This window comes from Poecilia reticulata, chromosome 19, assembly GCF_904066995.2.
Source record: "Poecilia reticulata chromosome 19, P_reticulata-male-v2, whole genome shotgun sequence".
Lineage (NCBI taxonomy): Eukaryota > Metazoa > Chordata > Actinopteri > Cyprinodontiformes > Poeciliidae > Poecilia > Poecilia reticulata.
The window spans coordinates 11,603,913-11,617,642 of NC_088848.1; the positions used below are offsets into that span (position 1 = coordinate 11,603,913).

The following is a 13,730-nucleotide window of genomic DNA, read 5'->3' on the forward strand; positions in this document are numbered from 1 at the left end:
AAAGCTGCAAACCTTGTGTGTTTTTGTATCATTGCTATTCAATTTAAATTTATGGTTTAGAATTTAAATTTAGGGTTTTATTCTAAACCCTAAATTTAAATTTAGGGTTTAGAATAAAAACAAAGACAATGACAGTCTTTGTTTTTATTCTTTCCTGACATGCACATACCTGAACTAAAAGCAGGTTTACTTTTGTTTCTGGATAATAAAATTGCATAAATAAAAACAGGGAACTAGTCAGAAAATAAAGTCCCAAATGCATTTGCCCACAAGATATTCCACATAGTTTGTTTTACTTACATATTTACAAGGAATACTTTACACAGCCTGTTGTGCAAGAAAACTTCTTTACAAAACATCTGAAAAATTGCTTAAAGTTGCATTAAATTATTGAAAAATAAGAAACAAAAACACAAACTAAAGGTATATTTATGAGACTACAACACAAACTAGTCAGGTTAACATTGCAGGTTTTTGTCACTCATGTCTGAGGTGTTAGTAAAGAGTGTTTATTGCGCAGGTTCAGTTCCTGAAAAACAGCAACCAAAACCTCTGAATGAAACATGAAAATAACTTGGAGGATTTGAACATTAAATTCAAAACAAAACCAATGTCTTTAGTCCATTTTGGAAAGATTCCTGTCTCCACTTGTTCTACGATATTAGGAAAATTGCAGACGTGCAAAACTCTACGATTCCTCTTCTTTAGACAGCGTCTATGGATGACAAAAATATCAGTGCTACTTTAGAAAAACAACAGAAAAAGGACATCTTCAGAGTCATTTGATTTGAAGTCCCCTCACCTGTTTCAAGAACTGTCGGCCAAAATAATTAGTGGCCATGTTCTTTAGGCTGGTCTTTGCTCCCACTTTACACCGCACATATCCGTACAGATTAGCTCCTTGCAGCACCAAACCCATGATCACTACAGGCTGAAGAACAACACAGTCATGTCACTAATGGTTTAACAGTGTTAATGTCCACATTATTTCTTCCTTTGAGAATAAAAAGAATTTATCAAAATATTGCAACTTGTACTTTATACAGTAATTATACAGTGATCATTTTTGTACAGTGTAGGTCAGAGGTTTACATTCACTCATAACTGACATGAAAGTCATTAATTCTGGGTTTTAAATGATTTACTTGCAGTTGACTTTTTCAGGTTGGAATGATAACTTCAAGGAAATTTTAAAAAATGAAATAAAATTTGGTTCATACGTTTCAGTTCAATCCAAGTTTTCTCTCAATAACACAAGTTCAGAACTGTAGCTGCAGGTTAATATATATATATATATATATATATATATATATATATATATATAGTTCATTCCCAGTAATATTTAGTTACATAATCCTTAAGTTGCACTGATGCTTCAAATACACACTTTCCTTAGCCATCAACAAGCTTCTGGCATCATTCTGGATGGATAACAGCCCTCTCTGCAAAATTGACAGAGTTCTAACAAACTAGGTGGTTTTATGACAGAGATCAAATTTAAATATCAGTTCATAAAATTTTAAGTGTCATTATCCATTTGATGAGTACGTCTGAACTGTTCTTGGAAGTTTCCCATGTTGGAACAACCAATTATGTCCAAGTTCAACGATCTAGTTGAGTCCATGGTTGTATTAAACTGACATCACTGTTTCATTGGCTTCAAGTTTAAGATCAGTATGAACTGGTGACTTTCCAAAGTGTTTTCTGAATATTCTGACCCAAAAGTGTCAAACTTCAGTTCTTGAGGGTCTGGTGTCCTGTAACTTTTAGATGCAGGACATCTAAAAGTCCTGCATCGATGACCCTTCTAATTTCCTTTCATCCTAGGGAGACAGTTTGGGTCAAATTGTTAAAAACTTGGACAAAGTTTGGTGTTCCAACAGGATAATAAACTCAAAACACATTAAAACTGGTTTTGGGAGGCCTTTATTAAACCTCCTGAATGGCATCTCTAAAACCCTGACCTCAAGCTTATTGAAACATAAACTATGATTAAATGGCACAAAACCGCATATTTAATGGGTGGATTTAAATGAGCTCTACCAATTGTGATTAAAAAGAGTGGTGGTCAAATATCAAGCCAGAATTCATTCAGGACCTGGCCTGTATAGTAATCAAAACATGATGTGGTTGAGATGCAACTTGCTAACGGACATTTATCCAAATATTACTGGGTCTGTAAAAAAAAAAAAAAAACACTTTTGAATTGCAGTCGTGTGTTATATAATCATTCCATTCCAAAAATAATGGCTTCAATGAATCCTAAAGGCCAAAAACTACTGACAATCATACATGATGGGTGGATGTGAACTTTGAACGAATCTGTATCTACTCCATGAAGCAACTTACCATCCATTTAATCTTAAATGAAAATAATGTGCTAAAGGCGAAGATTCCCCAGATGACCGGGCAAACTATCAGTCCAAGCCAGAAGATTCGGGACTCTGAATCCGACGTTTGCTGCTTCCCAGCACCCTGAAGGAAACAGGATATTCTCACAGTTACACCATCTGTGAATACCATAAGGGTCACTGACAGTAAACGGAGCCATTTATCAAACTCATATAGCCCCAGATGTCAGCATCATGAGAGGTTAAAGGCCTGGAAGTGAACTGGGTAAAACGGCAGAAAGAAGAGAAACCTCGTACCTTCCGCGACTCAAACACCCAGCGGCTTTGCCCGTCGTCATCCACCTGATTCCACCACCGCAGACCAACCATCAACCTGCCTGTGATGTTCTGGAAACCAACATTTCACACACAGACATTTTAACACAGTGAAAGAGAAAACACACTCTTCTGTTGGTGTGTCTCCACCGCTGTATTGAAACTGAAATTCTTGACATAACTTTAGTATTTCTTGGAAATCTAAGTCTCTAGAAACGGAGATAACTCTTACCAAAGTGAATCGAAGCCTTTCTTAAATGTGGTTGATAGTTTATCATTCTTAATCCTTGTTTTCAGTTCTTCAATTACGAGCAAAGGGATTCATTAATCACAGCTGATGATTTAGGTTAAGTAGGACAAACTCAGGTGAGACGTAAAAACTTCATTCTCTACAGATAAAAAGCATGCTTGGCTACAGCAGAGGAATGCAGCCCTCATTACAATGGTGCAAATCTAATTGTAATGTAACTCTGTCAAAATATCTGCTGAAAATGAGACTTTTGATGTCAAAGACAATAAGAAACCTTAACCCATTTTAGGCATTTCCTGCTTTCTATTTTCCCAAGAATAAAATACATATAAATACATACTAAACAAGTCTAACATGCAGCTTACCGTATTTTCCGCACTATAAGGCGCACCTAAAAACCTTCAATTTCCTCAAAAGCCGACAGTGCGCCTTATAATCCGCTGCGCCTTATATATGGATCAATATTGTGCCACAACAGGCCTAGCAACTACGGTAAGCAGCCGCCGACTTCATTTTCCCCCGTAGAAGAAGTGCGCAGTGCATGCTGGGATATTTGTCAGAACGCTGGTTTGTTAATAAAGTTTGATAATACATTTAAAGCAAGGGGGGCGGAGGGGTGGGGGAAGAGAGACAGAGACTGCGGAGGCAGCGCTTCGGTTGGTCTGTGTTACCCAGAAAGCAGTTGGGCACAATATCGCAACACCGTGAGTGAAACAACGACTGGGGCAGCCTACTATATAAAGTACTCTGGGACCACTTCTTTATAAATGTGGATGTGTAAGAGTATGGAACAAATTGGCAACCCAGACTGAAGCGTCTATTCTATGCGCCTTATAATCTGGTGTGCCTTATAGTGCGGAAAATACGGCAATTTCCCTTTAGAAACAATAAAGACATTTTTAATTGAATTGCAGCCATAAGATTAGTGGACAGCCATGTACAGGAACTATTTTGGTTCAGCTTAACATAGATATCAACCAAATTATTTATAATTTTTGACAATTTAACAAATCTTCATTTTCTCTAATTTGATCAAAGAAAATTTGATTTACCACCAAGCTGTTTATCCAAAGCCTCTCAGCAAAGTGATGCAAAAAAAGTAGCATTTCTGACGTCTTTAGCATACAGAGGCGAGCTTTTATCCTCATTGATTACAGAAACAGAACATTTTATTTAACTACTTTAAAGCATAACCCTAGGACAGTAAAACAATGCCCACCTTTACAGTCCAGAAGTCACAGGAGAGCAGAAGGATGATCGTGACCATGGAGGCGATGAAACTTCCACTGACGAGCTCACAGAACAGGTAGACGAGCGTAGCGCTGACTCTGAAGAAGAGGTGGAAGAAGGATGCCACCGGATGCCTGCCACAGATTTATAGCACGATTACAGCATAATTTAAAATCTACTCACTCCATCCACTACTGCCAGTTACAGAAGATTATTTGTTTTGTTTTTTTTTTTTTTTGGGGGGGGGGGGGGGGGAATCAAGATAATCTAGACAAGACATGGCTAAAAACTATTTTATTTCTAAGCTCAATAATGTGACCATGTAGGTAAAATTATTGACAACCTAACAACAAAGATGCAGAAATGGAATTCAGCAAGCCAGAGTGTCTGGAGAGAAAACTCAAAGCAATACAGCCTAAAAACATGTAGGATAATACTTTTGCAGATATTAAAAAATGACAGAAGCAGAAGGTGGTATTTGTGAGTGATCTGTTTAGAAATCAGCTGAAAGAAAAGCCACACTAAAACCATCACTAGACATTAAGGAGAAGCAGTCATTGACTGTAGATTAAGTTTGTGCAACACTTTTTCCTCAACCGAGGCCAGGAAAGACTCATCTGAAACGTTTTTTATGATGGTTAATACAGGAAAAGATCCATCCTGTAAAGCTGAGCTGCTATGCAAAAAAGTAATACTAACTGATGTAACAGCTTATTGAAAAGACTGTTCATGACTCAAAACGTCAAGATGTAAATGACACAAAAAATTTGTTCTAATGTTTATGACTAATTTTTTTTTTCTTCTTGATACAAAAAAAAAATCTTATCTCTAACAACATAAGCTTTGTGTAAGTAAGCCAGAATGATCACCTGTTTGATAAATTACCATAAGTAGGGTGGAACATGTTTTATTCTTCTACTCCATTAAAAAAAACCAGCTCCGTAGAACATAAACTGTCGGTTACTATTTTTTTGTCTCCATAAAATGGCAAACAACTGACTCATTTGCCTGAATGCTGTATACACTGAAATAAAAAACTGTGACAATATTTGCTAGGTACACTCAAACACGCACACAGAAAGTTAATCCCATCAGGACTCTGTAAACTTACTTGATATTCTTCTTTGACCTTTTCCCTGCATCCTCCTCGGCATCAAACAGAGACACGTCTTCATCATTGGTATCCTGAGGGATCAATAAGGAAGAGGCTTTATCCTTAGAGACACATTGTTAATTTGAAATAAAACTCAGACGTGTCCAAATGGACTGATCAGAGGTCACAAGAGTCTGAGTGAAAACCCTGTTGGAGCTGTACCTTTAACACACACCGTTAGGTGGAACTTTCTGCAGCTTGTAAGAGCACCTAAAATTTTAGCCTTGTTTTAAAAAGAAGGTCAGAAATCAACAGTAACATTTATCATTTTATTAAATGAGTTGTTTTCTGTAAATGAACCTGCATACCAACATGCAGTATACAACTAGAGCAAATAATTTTGATCCGTAAAATCTGAAAAATACTGACCAAAACTACTGCAGATACAAAGAAACTGGAGGGATCCCAAGATTTTGCTTTAATGTTGTAAATTAACTTTACAATTAACAAAGTCCTTTAATAAAAACACGACGCGCCAGTTTCCTAACTTTTAAGTGAATGTTAGCAATATTGGAGGTTTTAACAGCATTTTTATGCTTCCGTTAACCGCAATTAAAAATAGAGAACAAAAAACACTTTAATCTATCTTCTAATTGTGTATTACAAATACACAAATACACTTTAGTATATTTGTGTATTACAGAGAACAAGCATGTTCTCTGTAATATAGATAACGAATAAAGTATTTGTTCTCTATATTACACTGTCGTTGTCAGTGTAATATAGGAGAATGTTTTTTTTATTTGGCAGATGTGAAGCTAACGTTAGCCACCTTTCGCTGAAATACAGATTCTAGTTTTAAGACATTACTAAACATAATACATAACGTCGAGTACATTATAAAACATACAGACGAAAAGAACACACTTCACGGACTTAATACAAAATACAAGCAAATGTTGATTTCAGACAAAAATTTTCAGAACTTAACATGTAGCTGCTATGTTTAGCATGCTAAGACTATTAGCAAGTAAGCTGTTCGCCTTCACTGGAAATAAGAAAAAAAACGTTATCAACAGTTTTCTTCACAATATCACAGAACAAGCATAAACTGTGTGATATGTCTAAATTTAAATAAAATAAGTGAGCATTTTCCACTTACTGTTAGCATGATGAAGTTTAGCTCTTCCTGGTTACATAGTCTGTGACACGTCACATTACGTGACGCGTTAGTTACGTGACTGACGCCACTACGTCAGTATGGAGGTTATAATATGCGAGCGAAAGCTTTTTGTGGAATGTGTTCTGCACAGTAAGTCAAAATCGGGTAAATTATTTGTTAATAATTAACAGTAGTAAATAGTGTACCTCTTTCTGACTGATAATTTCCCTCTCCTCTCTTCTGTACAACACAAAATAGATTTCAGCAGGGCTAAATGTCATTAGTATTAGCTTTTAATAAGCTACTGAATTTACAATTTCATTTTACAGTAGATGCAACCTATAAAAAAGCAACATACTTCGTGAAAGGCATGTGTAATCTGTTCACAGTGGTGAATACAAAACACACCAATTTAGGATTATATGAAAAACTGTACAATGGAGCAGCTTGCAGTGCTTTCTTTGTACAGAAAACTTTTCCATCTGCCTCCTTTTATGAACTATTACAATGACCGTTTCTGTTCACTTCTCCACACCAAGATTGAAATTGATGCTAGAAGCTATAGAAATTTGGAGCGGTAGAGGAATACTGAGAATAAAGATCAGAGACGGCATGGAGCAAGACTGAGAATATATGCGAGAAAGAGAGAAAGTGGAACAGTGAAGCCACATATAGTGAAGATGAATGAGTTTGAATGAATGAGAAGAAAGTGAGGACAAAGCCGCATGAATGGAGACCAGTATTTAGGATGATTTATGACAAAAGAACTAACAGGAAGATTTACAACATGGTAGTGATAAATGCTGTGGTGTATTGTATCAAAGTTGCAAAGCTGAGATGGTTCAGATCAGTTTTTGTCATGTTAGAGTAACATGATGTGAAGCAAGGTTTGTTTATAGAAATAAACATGGCAAACTGAAACACTGATCTATGTGAACAAAGATTTCCTTTACTACAAACTGATAAGCAAAGTTTTTATTTCCATGCAAAACAGTAACAGAAAATCCTCCAGTAACAGTAGTCCCAAAGCCAAAACTATAATTTATAAACACAGGAACATTGATTTTCCAATTAAGCAAACAGGTTGAACATGTCAAAAGTTCCCACGTTTCCCTTTTTCAGATGTAATCATGGACCAGTTCAGTTTTTTTGAGGTGTTATTGTTTAGGATTATGAAACAAAAGGTCCATCTTCAGGTGAAGTAGAGGGAGAGGGGCTTTTCAGCGGTAATGGTTCCCCAGGAGCCACAAGAACTACAATATTATCCTTCTTGGGCAGGAAGAAAGCCGGATAAAGAGGCTCTAGAAACTGGGCCTGGTACTGGTGAAGGAGTGTTATGGTATTGTCCACCCCATAGAAAGAAAGAAGGCCTTGGGAATAGTCAACGTAAACACCAATTCGAGTGAACCTCTCCACGTTCAGTGGTGTCTCCTCGTCGCTGTGCCACGCCGAGTAGGTTCGCCCGTTCCACTGGAGACACCAAGAGAAGTTGTTTCCTGTAATGCAGCTGCTGCTCTCATCCCCCTTCCGGTCAATGCTCTTGTATGTGACCCCAACATGCGTGCCGTCACCGCTAACATCGACCTCAAAGTAGTGCCGACCTACATAGAAGCTTTCAGCAGCCAGGACCTGCCGATGGTTCTCAAAGCGTTCAGGAACATTGGGATAAGGATGCTGCCAGGGCGTGGTGTTGGTCACCTTCTTGTTCTCCTCAGTCAGGCGGAGGAACTTGTGGGCCGTGCTGGCATCGAAACTTACTTGAGCGGCATCTAGAAAGAAATGCTTAGCAAGTTAGTTGTTTTGCAAAATAGTTGAGATAAAGGGGCTGACAGAACAGAGCTTAGACTCTTGGGTAAATTCATGAACTATTTGTGTGTTCAAAATATGTGCAAGGCAGAGTTTACAAGTCCTACAAGTTTTCAAAGTGCACACAAACGGAGATCTGCCCTCCCAAAATATTCAACCAAACTACACCACCATCAACAGTTATAAAAAATTGAATGACAGATTAAAAGGTATAACTAGCTAACCACAGTCTGTTCTATAGTTGGAATCTATAATATCATTCATGCTGCATATAAATGTAAGCAGGAAGTCTATATTATATAGGAAGTCGATATTAAATATTTGTCCATTCATTTTTCATTATACTAGCATGGTTAGTGGGGGCTGGTCTCTACTTCCAGCAGTCAAAGTGCAAGACATTATGTACATTTTGGAAAGACTGCCAGATCATCCCAGGGACATATAGGAAAGACCAACATAGATGTACACACTTACACTGAAGGACAATTTGGAGTAGATAGCAATTCTAAATTGAATGTTATTGGACAGTGGGGAGAGAGCTGGATTTTGGAGAAAGTGAATTTCTTAACGCTAATGTGGTGTATGAAATCATAACTATGTACTCTGACTAAATGTCACTTACACTGGAGAAAGTCAGCACGCGTCTTTGGGTCGGGTTTGGATACGTCGTGCTTGGCTGCGGTATTCGATTGGACTGTTATCTTTATTCCTATTTCGTCTGAAACAAAACAACCAAAAACATTCCATTTAAGCAAGTATTCAAAGCCTCCGTGCTCCTAAAGATGATCTTATTTAAATAACGTGCAAAAACCAGTGACCTAGTTGTCATGCATCTTGCACTCAAGCATGCACCAAGGCATTCCTTAGCTAGAAATTCTTTGCATGTGTGAACACGCTCAAGCAGCCAAAGAAACATTTGATTGCACTGCGATTTCTCTGGTGCTAACTTTAGGTTTACTCACCATTGTTGCATTTTTCCTTGACCTTCTGAATGTATGTAGACACCAGCATGTCACAAAGATTGCTTGTGGACTCCTGGATCACCTGACTGAAGGAGTCCAAACAATCCTCCAGGCCAACGTAGATACCAGATAGAGAATTATCAGTGGCTTCTTTCTTCCACTCAGCATATTCCTGAGAAATAAAGAGCAGTTCAGAAATGAACAAGGCCTTCGGATGTTGAGGACTTCTGTCTTCATGGTTTCACCCATGAAGATTGGATAACTAATGCAGGAATTCAAAGACTTTAATGACACATTTTGTGTAAATATCCCTCAAAATTTTAAATGATTCCTGCTGACTTAAAAGGTCAATTCACTCTGACAGTTTTAAACAATCTTCAATCTTTCACATAACGTGGTCAAATTTTTGTAAAGTTTAAGATTTATTTTTGTTCATCTCAAGCACATTGTCCAAACATTGGGGAAACTTGTCTGTCTTGATGGTGTGACGCATCTTTAAATATATGGTACTGAAGTTCAGTACAATTTGCTCATTCCACTTTGCTGTCCTTTTAAACTGCTGCTATCTAACTTCCTGTAGCACTTAGCTTTATTGGGTTAAATTAATGTCCTTCTGGTACCTTGCTTTGAGTGTGTCGTGGTTCATGAAGAAATTACTTCTCAGTTCATTTAAGTTGATATTGCTAATGAATAATTGTTATTTGGGTAGCTGTACACAATTGGATCAATTATCCACTGTGGCTACGTGCTAATTCAGGGAGAGTAATTGCTGAAGTCTGAAATTAATGCAGTCTGTTGGGTTTTTTTAGATGGAAAATTCAAATGAGAATGACAAACTGGTGGCACCGATTTATAACTGGGATAAAATTGGAACAAATGTAGTTGATTTTGAATCTGTCAATATGATCGGATTTACAATGTTCTTCTGTAAACCTACATTAATCAGATTTTTAAAATTATTTTTGTAAAGGTGCTTGACCTCACCTGCAGGAAATCTACATCATTTTTATTTTTGGACAGCTTCTCCGTTTGGGCCTGAGCTTTTTTCAGCTCTGTGCACTTCTGCTCCAGGTGAACCTGGATGCCATCGGCTTGCTTCAGCGCCTGGCTCTCCTCAGCCTCCAGGATCTCCGTCACCTCCTTCTTGGCCTTCTCCACCATCACTTGAAGCTCCTGGAACTGGCTCTCGATCACAGTTCGTACCTTTGTCACTGATTGCTGTGAAATATAACATGCAGAAAATGCAGTGAAGCAACACGGTGATGCGACATACCTACCCAACCTCAGAAGGCAAATATTTGTTACCTCACTATCATACAGCTACTACACTGCTACTCTGACCTCACAGAGAAACCTGTTTTTTCAGGGCGGCTTCGAAACTTTTACACCAAAAATAGCTGCTTCACCCATATATTTAACAAATCTATTACGACATGTTTTCGTCATACACCCTGTGAATCATTTTACAGATTAGTCATGTGTTATTTTTACCTCGATAGAAACTCTGTTGTCTTGGAGTTTGCTGATGGCGTTGTCTCCTGCCGTAACCATCTTCATCATCTGCATCTGTTTCTCGCTGACCTCTTTCTGTGATCACAAGAAGGAAAACAGATCTGAGAAAGTCTCATCAAAGCCGTGATACAAGCAGTCATACTGAAAATATGCAGACGTAAACATGTAGACATTTCTTTCTGGTTTTCTCCATTCTGTTGCGGTGTGACTTCATGTAACATCTCTCTAATACACATTTCTTTCAAAACTTTCATTCATTGAAAATCTAGCAAGACGTGTCGAAATTCCTCAGGCAGGTCCAGACGACTCAGAGGAGATCAAGCTACTCCGAGATTCGTCTCCAAAAAGATTCAGACCCCGAGGGAAACCGTAATCTCAGTTTCCTTTTCTTGAGTAGGCATGCCCTTAAAAGTTAAAAATGTATTAAACTAGTGCAGAAATTCATTGCCTGTGGAATTTGTTCTGTAAAAGGGGCCCAACACAGGAATGGCATGGCAGTGACACAGCAGCCAGAAGTCTGAAAGGGCTTTGATATGTTTATCAAATTCATTTTTAGTCCTGATTTGAGGAACACAGAAGTTCCAACTAGCAAACAGTTAATATTACGAGTACATTTAGTTCTTTAAATTTAGGTTAAGAGGTAAAAAAAAATGTCTCTAAAATGATAGGGACAACAATTCACACATTTGTATTCTATAGGTCATCTTTCAAATATGTATATTGTGGGGAAAAGATAAGTGTCGTAAAACCCATCACCCAAAACATCACTACTTATTGTCATCGTATAATTCCAACCCCACTTCTATCGTCATCCTCTTCTCTAAAAAGCTTCAGAACGGAGATGGCGCAGAAATCAGCTACCCCAGAAGAAGAAGCTTCTCACCTTAATCTATTCTGCTAATACAGGAATGTCATCAGAGGCCCATGTGCAAGATCTTATTTTTAAATATCACATGGCCATCGGTGAAGGTGGACTAGTATATTGAAGCTTTACCTTTCAGCTGGTTATCTAGCTGGATTCCCCAGGCCAACAATTATAGACTTTAAGGTGAGAGGACCAGAGAAAACTTCACACCTTGCCTAGAAAAATGAAACCAAGAGCCCCTCCTGGAGCCTGATCTGGATAAGGGGGCTTTAAATCCTTGGATTTCTTCTGGCTGTGCACAACAACAGGGAGTCTCTTTCCTGTGACTCTAACCCCCCACCCAGAGAAACTTTAAGATATGGTGTGGGAGGGGGGGCTGTGCAGATTTCGGGCATCTTACTCTGGTAACAATCCATGCAGAACATTGAGAATAAAAAGTATCTTTTTTCGTATCTACTGATAACTGCATCATCACCTTTCTCCCCGTTTCTCAAACGGGAAATGTAATTGTTTTCTCTTCAATAACAGCTAATAAACAGTTTGAGGTTTTGCAACGCCACCATGTGAGAATAAAAGGTGTCTGTAGGAATCTGACTTAAGCTGAGGGTCGGACATAGAGATATCTTATGGCCTTCACAGCGGACACTGAGATAGGATTACTGTTGTGATTAGAACAAGTGTTCCCTGATGAATGGGGAAGTTTAGAAACAGATGTGTTGTTAAATCCTACTTCTTCTTTACCATGAAATGTTTGAAGGAATTTTTCAGTTCCTGTATTTAAAGTTCTCATTTTTATTTCTCAAACTATAATGAAAAACCATCTAACACACTAAAATGCAACAAAGCATGGTAGTAGCTTTTGTTTTCTTTTTTTTTTTCAAACAATTGGGATTGGGATCCATTTAAACTCCCATGTTTTATTGAGAACCAATTTTTACAGTTACCATGTAGAATTTAATCTTAATTTAGTCACAAATCCTGGAGATTTAAAGATGGTCACTTGCCTCCATCTGTCTCCGAGCCTCCTCCACAGGGGCGGTCTTGTGACCTCGGTGCTCCTCTTTCAAGCAGTCTTGACAGATGCAGCAGGCATCAGCGCAGCAGAAAAGCTCCAAGGGCCACTTGTGACTCTCACAGGTACGCCTCTCAATGTCCCTGAGCGGCTCCACCAGCCTGTGGTTCTGAAACTTTGGGTTCTCCAGGTGAGGCCGAAGGTGGGCCTCGCAGTAGGACACCATGCAGGTGAGACAGGACTTCAAGGCCCGGCAGGGGGTTTCGATGCAGGAGTCACACACCACATCATTGGGACCCAGTGGCTTCTCCTTTGCTTCCTCTGGTTCTGGTCCCTGGTCTGTCTGTGGCTCTGGCTTTGTCTCACTCTCTACCGGGGCTTTGGGAGCCTCAGACTCCATCAGCTTTCTTTGTACTTTAACTTGCTCCACAGTCTCTGGGTCTTGACTTTGCTTTTCTTTGGTTTTCTCAGGAGAAGCAGCAGCTGTTCCATTCTGCTTAGGCCCATTGTCAGGAGCTGGTTTGACAACAGGACTCTGAAGGCACTTTGGACATCCTTTAGTTTTGTCTCCTTGACAGGACTCGCAGACGGAGTGACCACAAGCTGTGGGCTTACATTCGCTCAGCTCACCTGAGCAGACCCCGCACAGGTTCTGCTGTTTGGGAACAGCTGCCTCCACCGCTGCTGGTTCTGCCATGTCTCTGCCTGCGTGCTTCTCTCCCAACCCTCAGAAAATAACAGGCTGAGCCGCTTTTATCAGCTCTCAGTTCCCGGTTCAAACTGAAGAGCATGAAAACCACACCTTCATTCAGGGCTCATAGTTTCAGTCTAAAAGAAACCTCCCACTAAACACTCACATGCAAACTTACACCCACAGCCCTCGCCTTTGTCAGTGGGTGGAGCTCACAATCCAGCAACAGAAGCCCCACAACATCTGAGAGCTTCATTTAGCTTTGAAGAAAAAGATCAAAGACTATGGTCAAATTGACTAGGGACTTATGACATTGTTCAACTAAAAAATGCGACTGCCATGATGCGGGATGTTTCACCGGGCCTGCTGAGGAATTTAACAGACTCAAATGTCTGCTGCTTAAAAATCAAGAGCAGATGCAAATACCGAGTCTCCCAGGAATTTGAGTTGATCCGTGCTGCCACCAAGTGTCCAGCAGTGG

At 39.0% G+C, this 13,730-nt stretch overlaps 2 protein-coding genes across 2 annotated transcripts; both read right to left on the bottom strand.

Annotated features, from left to right (window-relative positions):
• Positions 1-276: 276 nt before the first annotated feature.
• tvp23b (trans-golgi network vesicle protein 23 homolog B (S. cerevisiae)) lies at positions 277-6,508 on the bottom strand. The gene is made up of 7 exons (XM_008437179.3): positions 6,402-6,508; positions 5,258-5,331; positions 4,136-4,280; positions 2,649-2,738; positions 2,350-2,475; positions 803-931; positions 277-715 (listed from the first exon to the last, which is right to left on the bottom strand). The coding sequence occupies exons 1-7, from the start codon at positions 6,408-6,410 to the stop codon at positions 689-691; spliced, it is 600 nt and encodes a 199-aa protein (XP_008435401.1). The 5' UTR covers positions 6,411-6,508; the 3' UTR covers positions 277-688.
• Positions 6,509-7,361: 853 nt separating this feature from the next.
• trim16 (tripartite motif containing 16) lies at positions 7,362-13,475 on the bottom strand. The gene is made up of 6 exons (XM_008437180.3): positions 12,551-13,475; positions 10,661-10,756; positions 10,154-10,387; positions 9,170-9,341; positions 8,830-8,925; positions 7,362-8,170 (listed from the first exon to the last, which is right to left on the bottom strand). The coding sequence occupies exons 1-6, from the start codon at positions 13,253-13,255 to the stop codon at positions 7,572-7,574; spliced, it is 1,902 nt and encodes a 633-aa protein (XP_008435402.2). The 5' UTR covers positions 13,256-13,475; the 3' UTR covers positions 7,362-7,571.
• Between the last annotated feature and the right edge of the window lie 255 nt (positions 13,476-13,730).

Coding starts and splice junctions, on each gene's coding strand:
- tvp23b (XM_008437179.3), bottom strand. Junction 2,739..4,135: donor GTGACTTCTGGACTGTAAAG/GTGGGCATTGTT, acceptor GTTGGTTTCCAG/AACATCACAGGCAGGTTGAT. Junction 932..2,349: donor CATTTAAGATTAAATGGATG/GTAAGTTGCTTC, acceptor GTTGTTCTTCAG/CCTGTAGTGATCATGGGTTT.
- trim16 (XM_008437180.3), bottom strand. CDS start 13,255: ATGGCAGAACCAGCAGCGGTGGAGGCAGCTGTTCCCAAACAGCAGAAC. Junction 10,388..10,660: donor ACAACAGAGTTTCTATCGAG/GTAAAAATAACA, acceptor TATATTTCACAG/CAATCAGTGACAAAGGTACG. Junction 8,171..8,829: donor GCGTGCTGACTTTCTCCAGT/GTAAGTGACATT, acceptor ATTTCTTTCTAG/ATGCCGCTCAAGTAAGTTTC.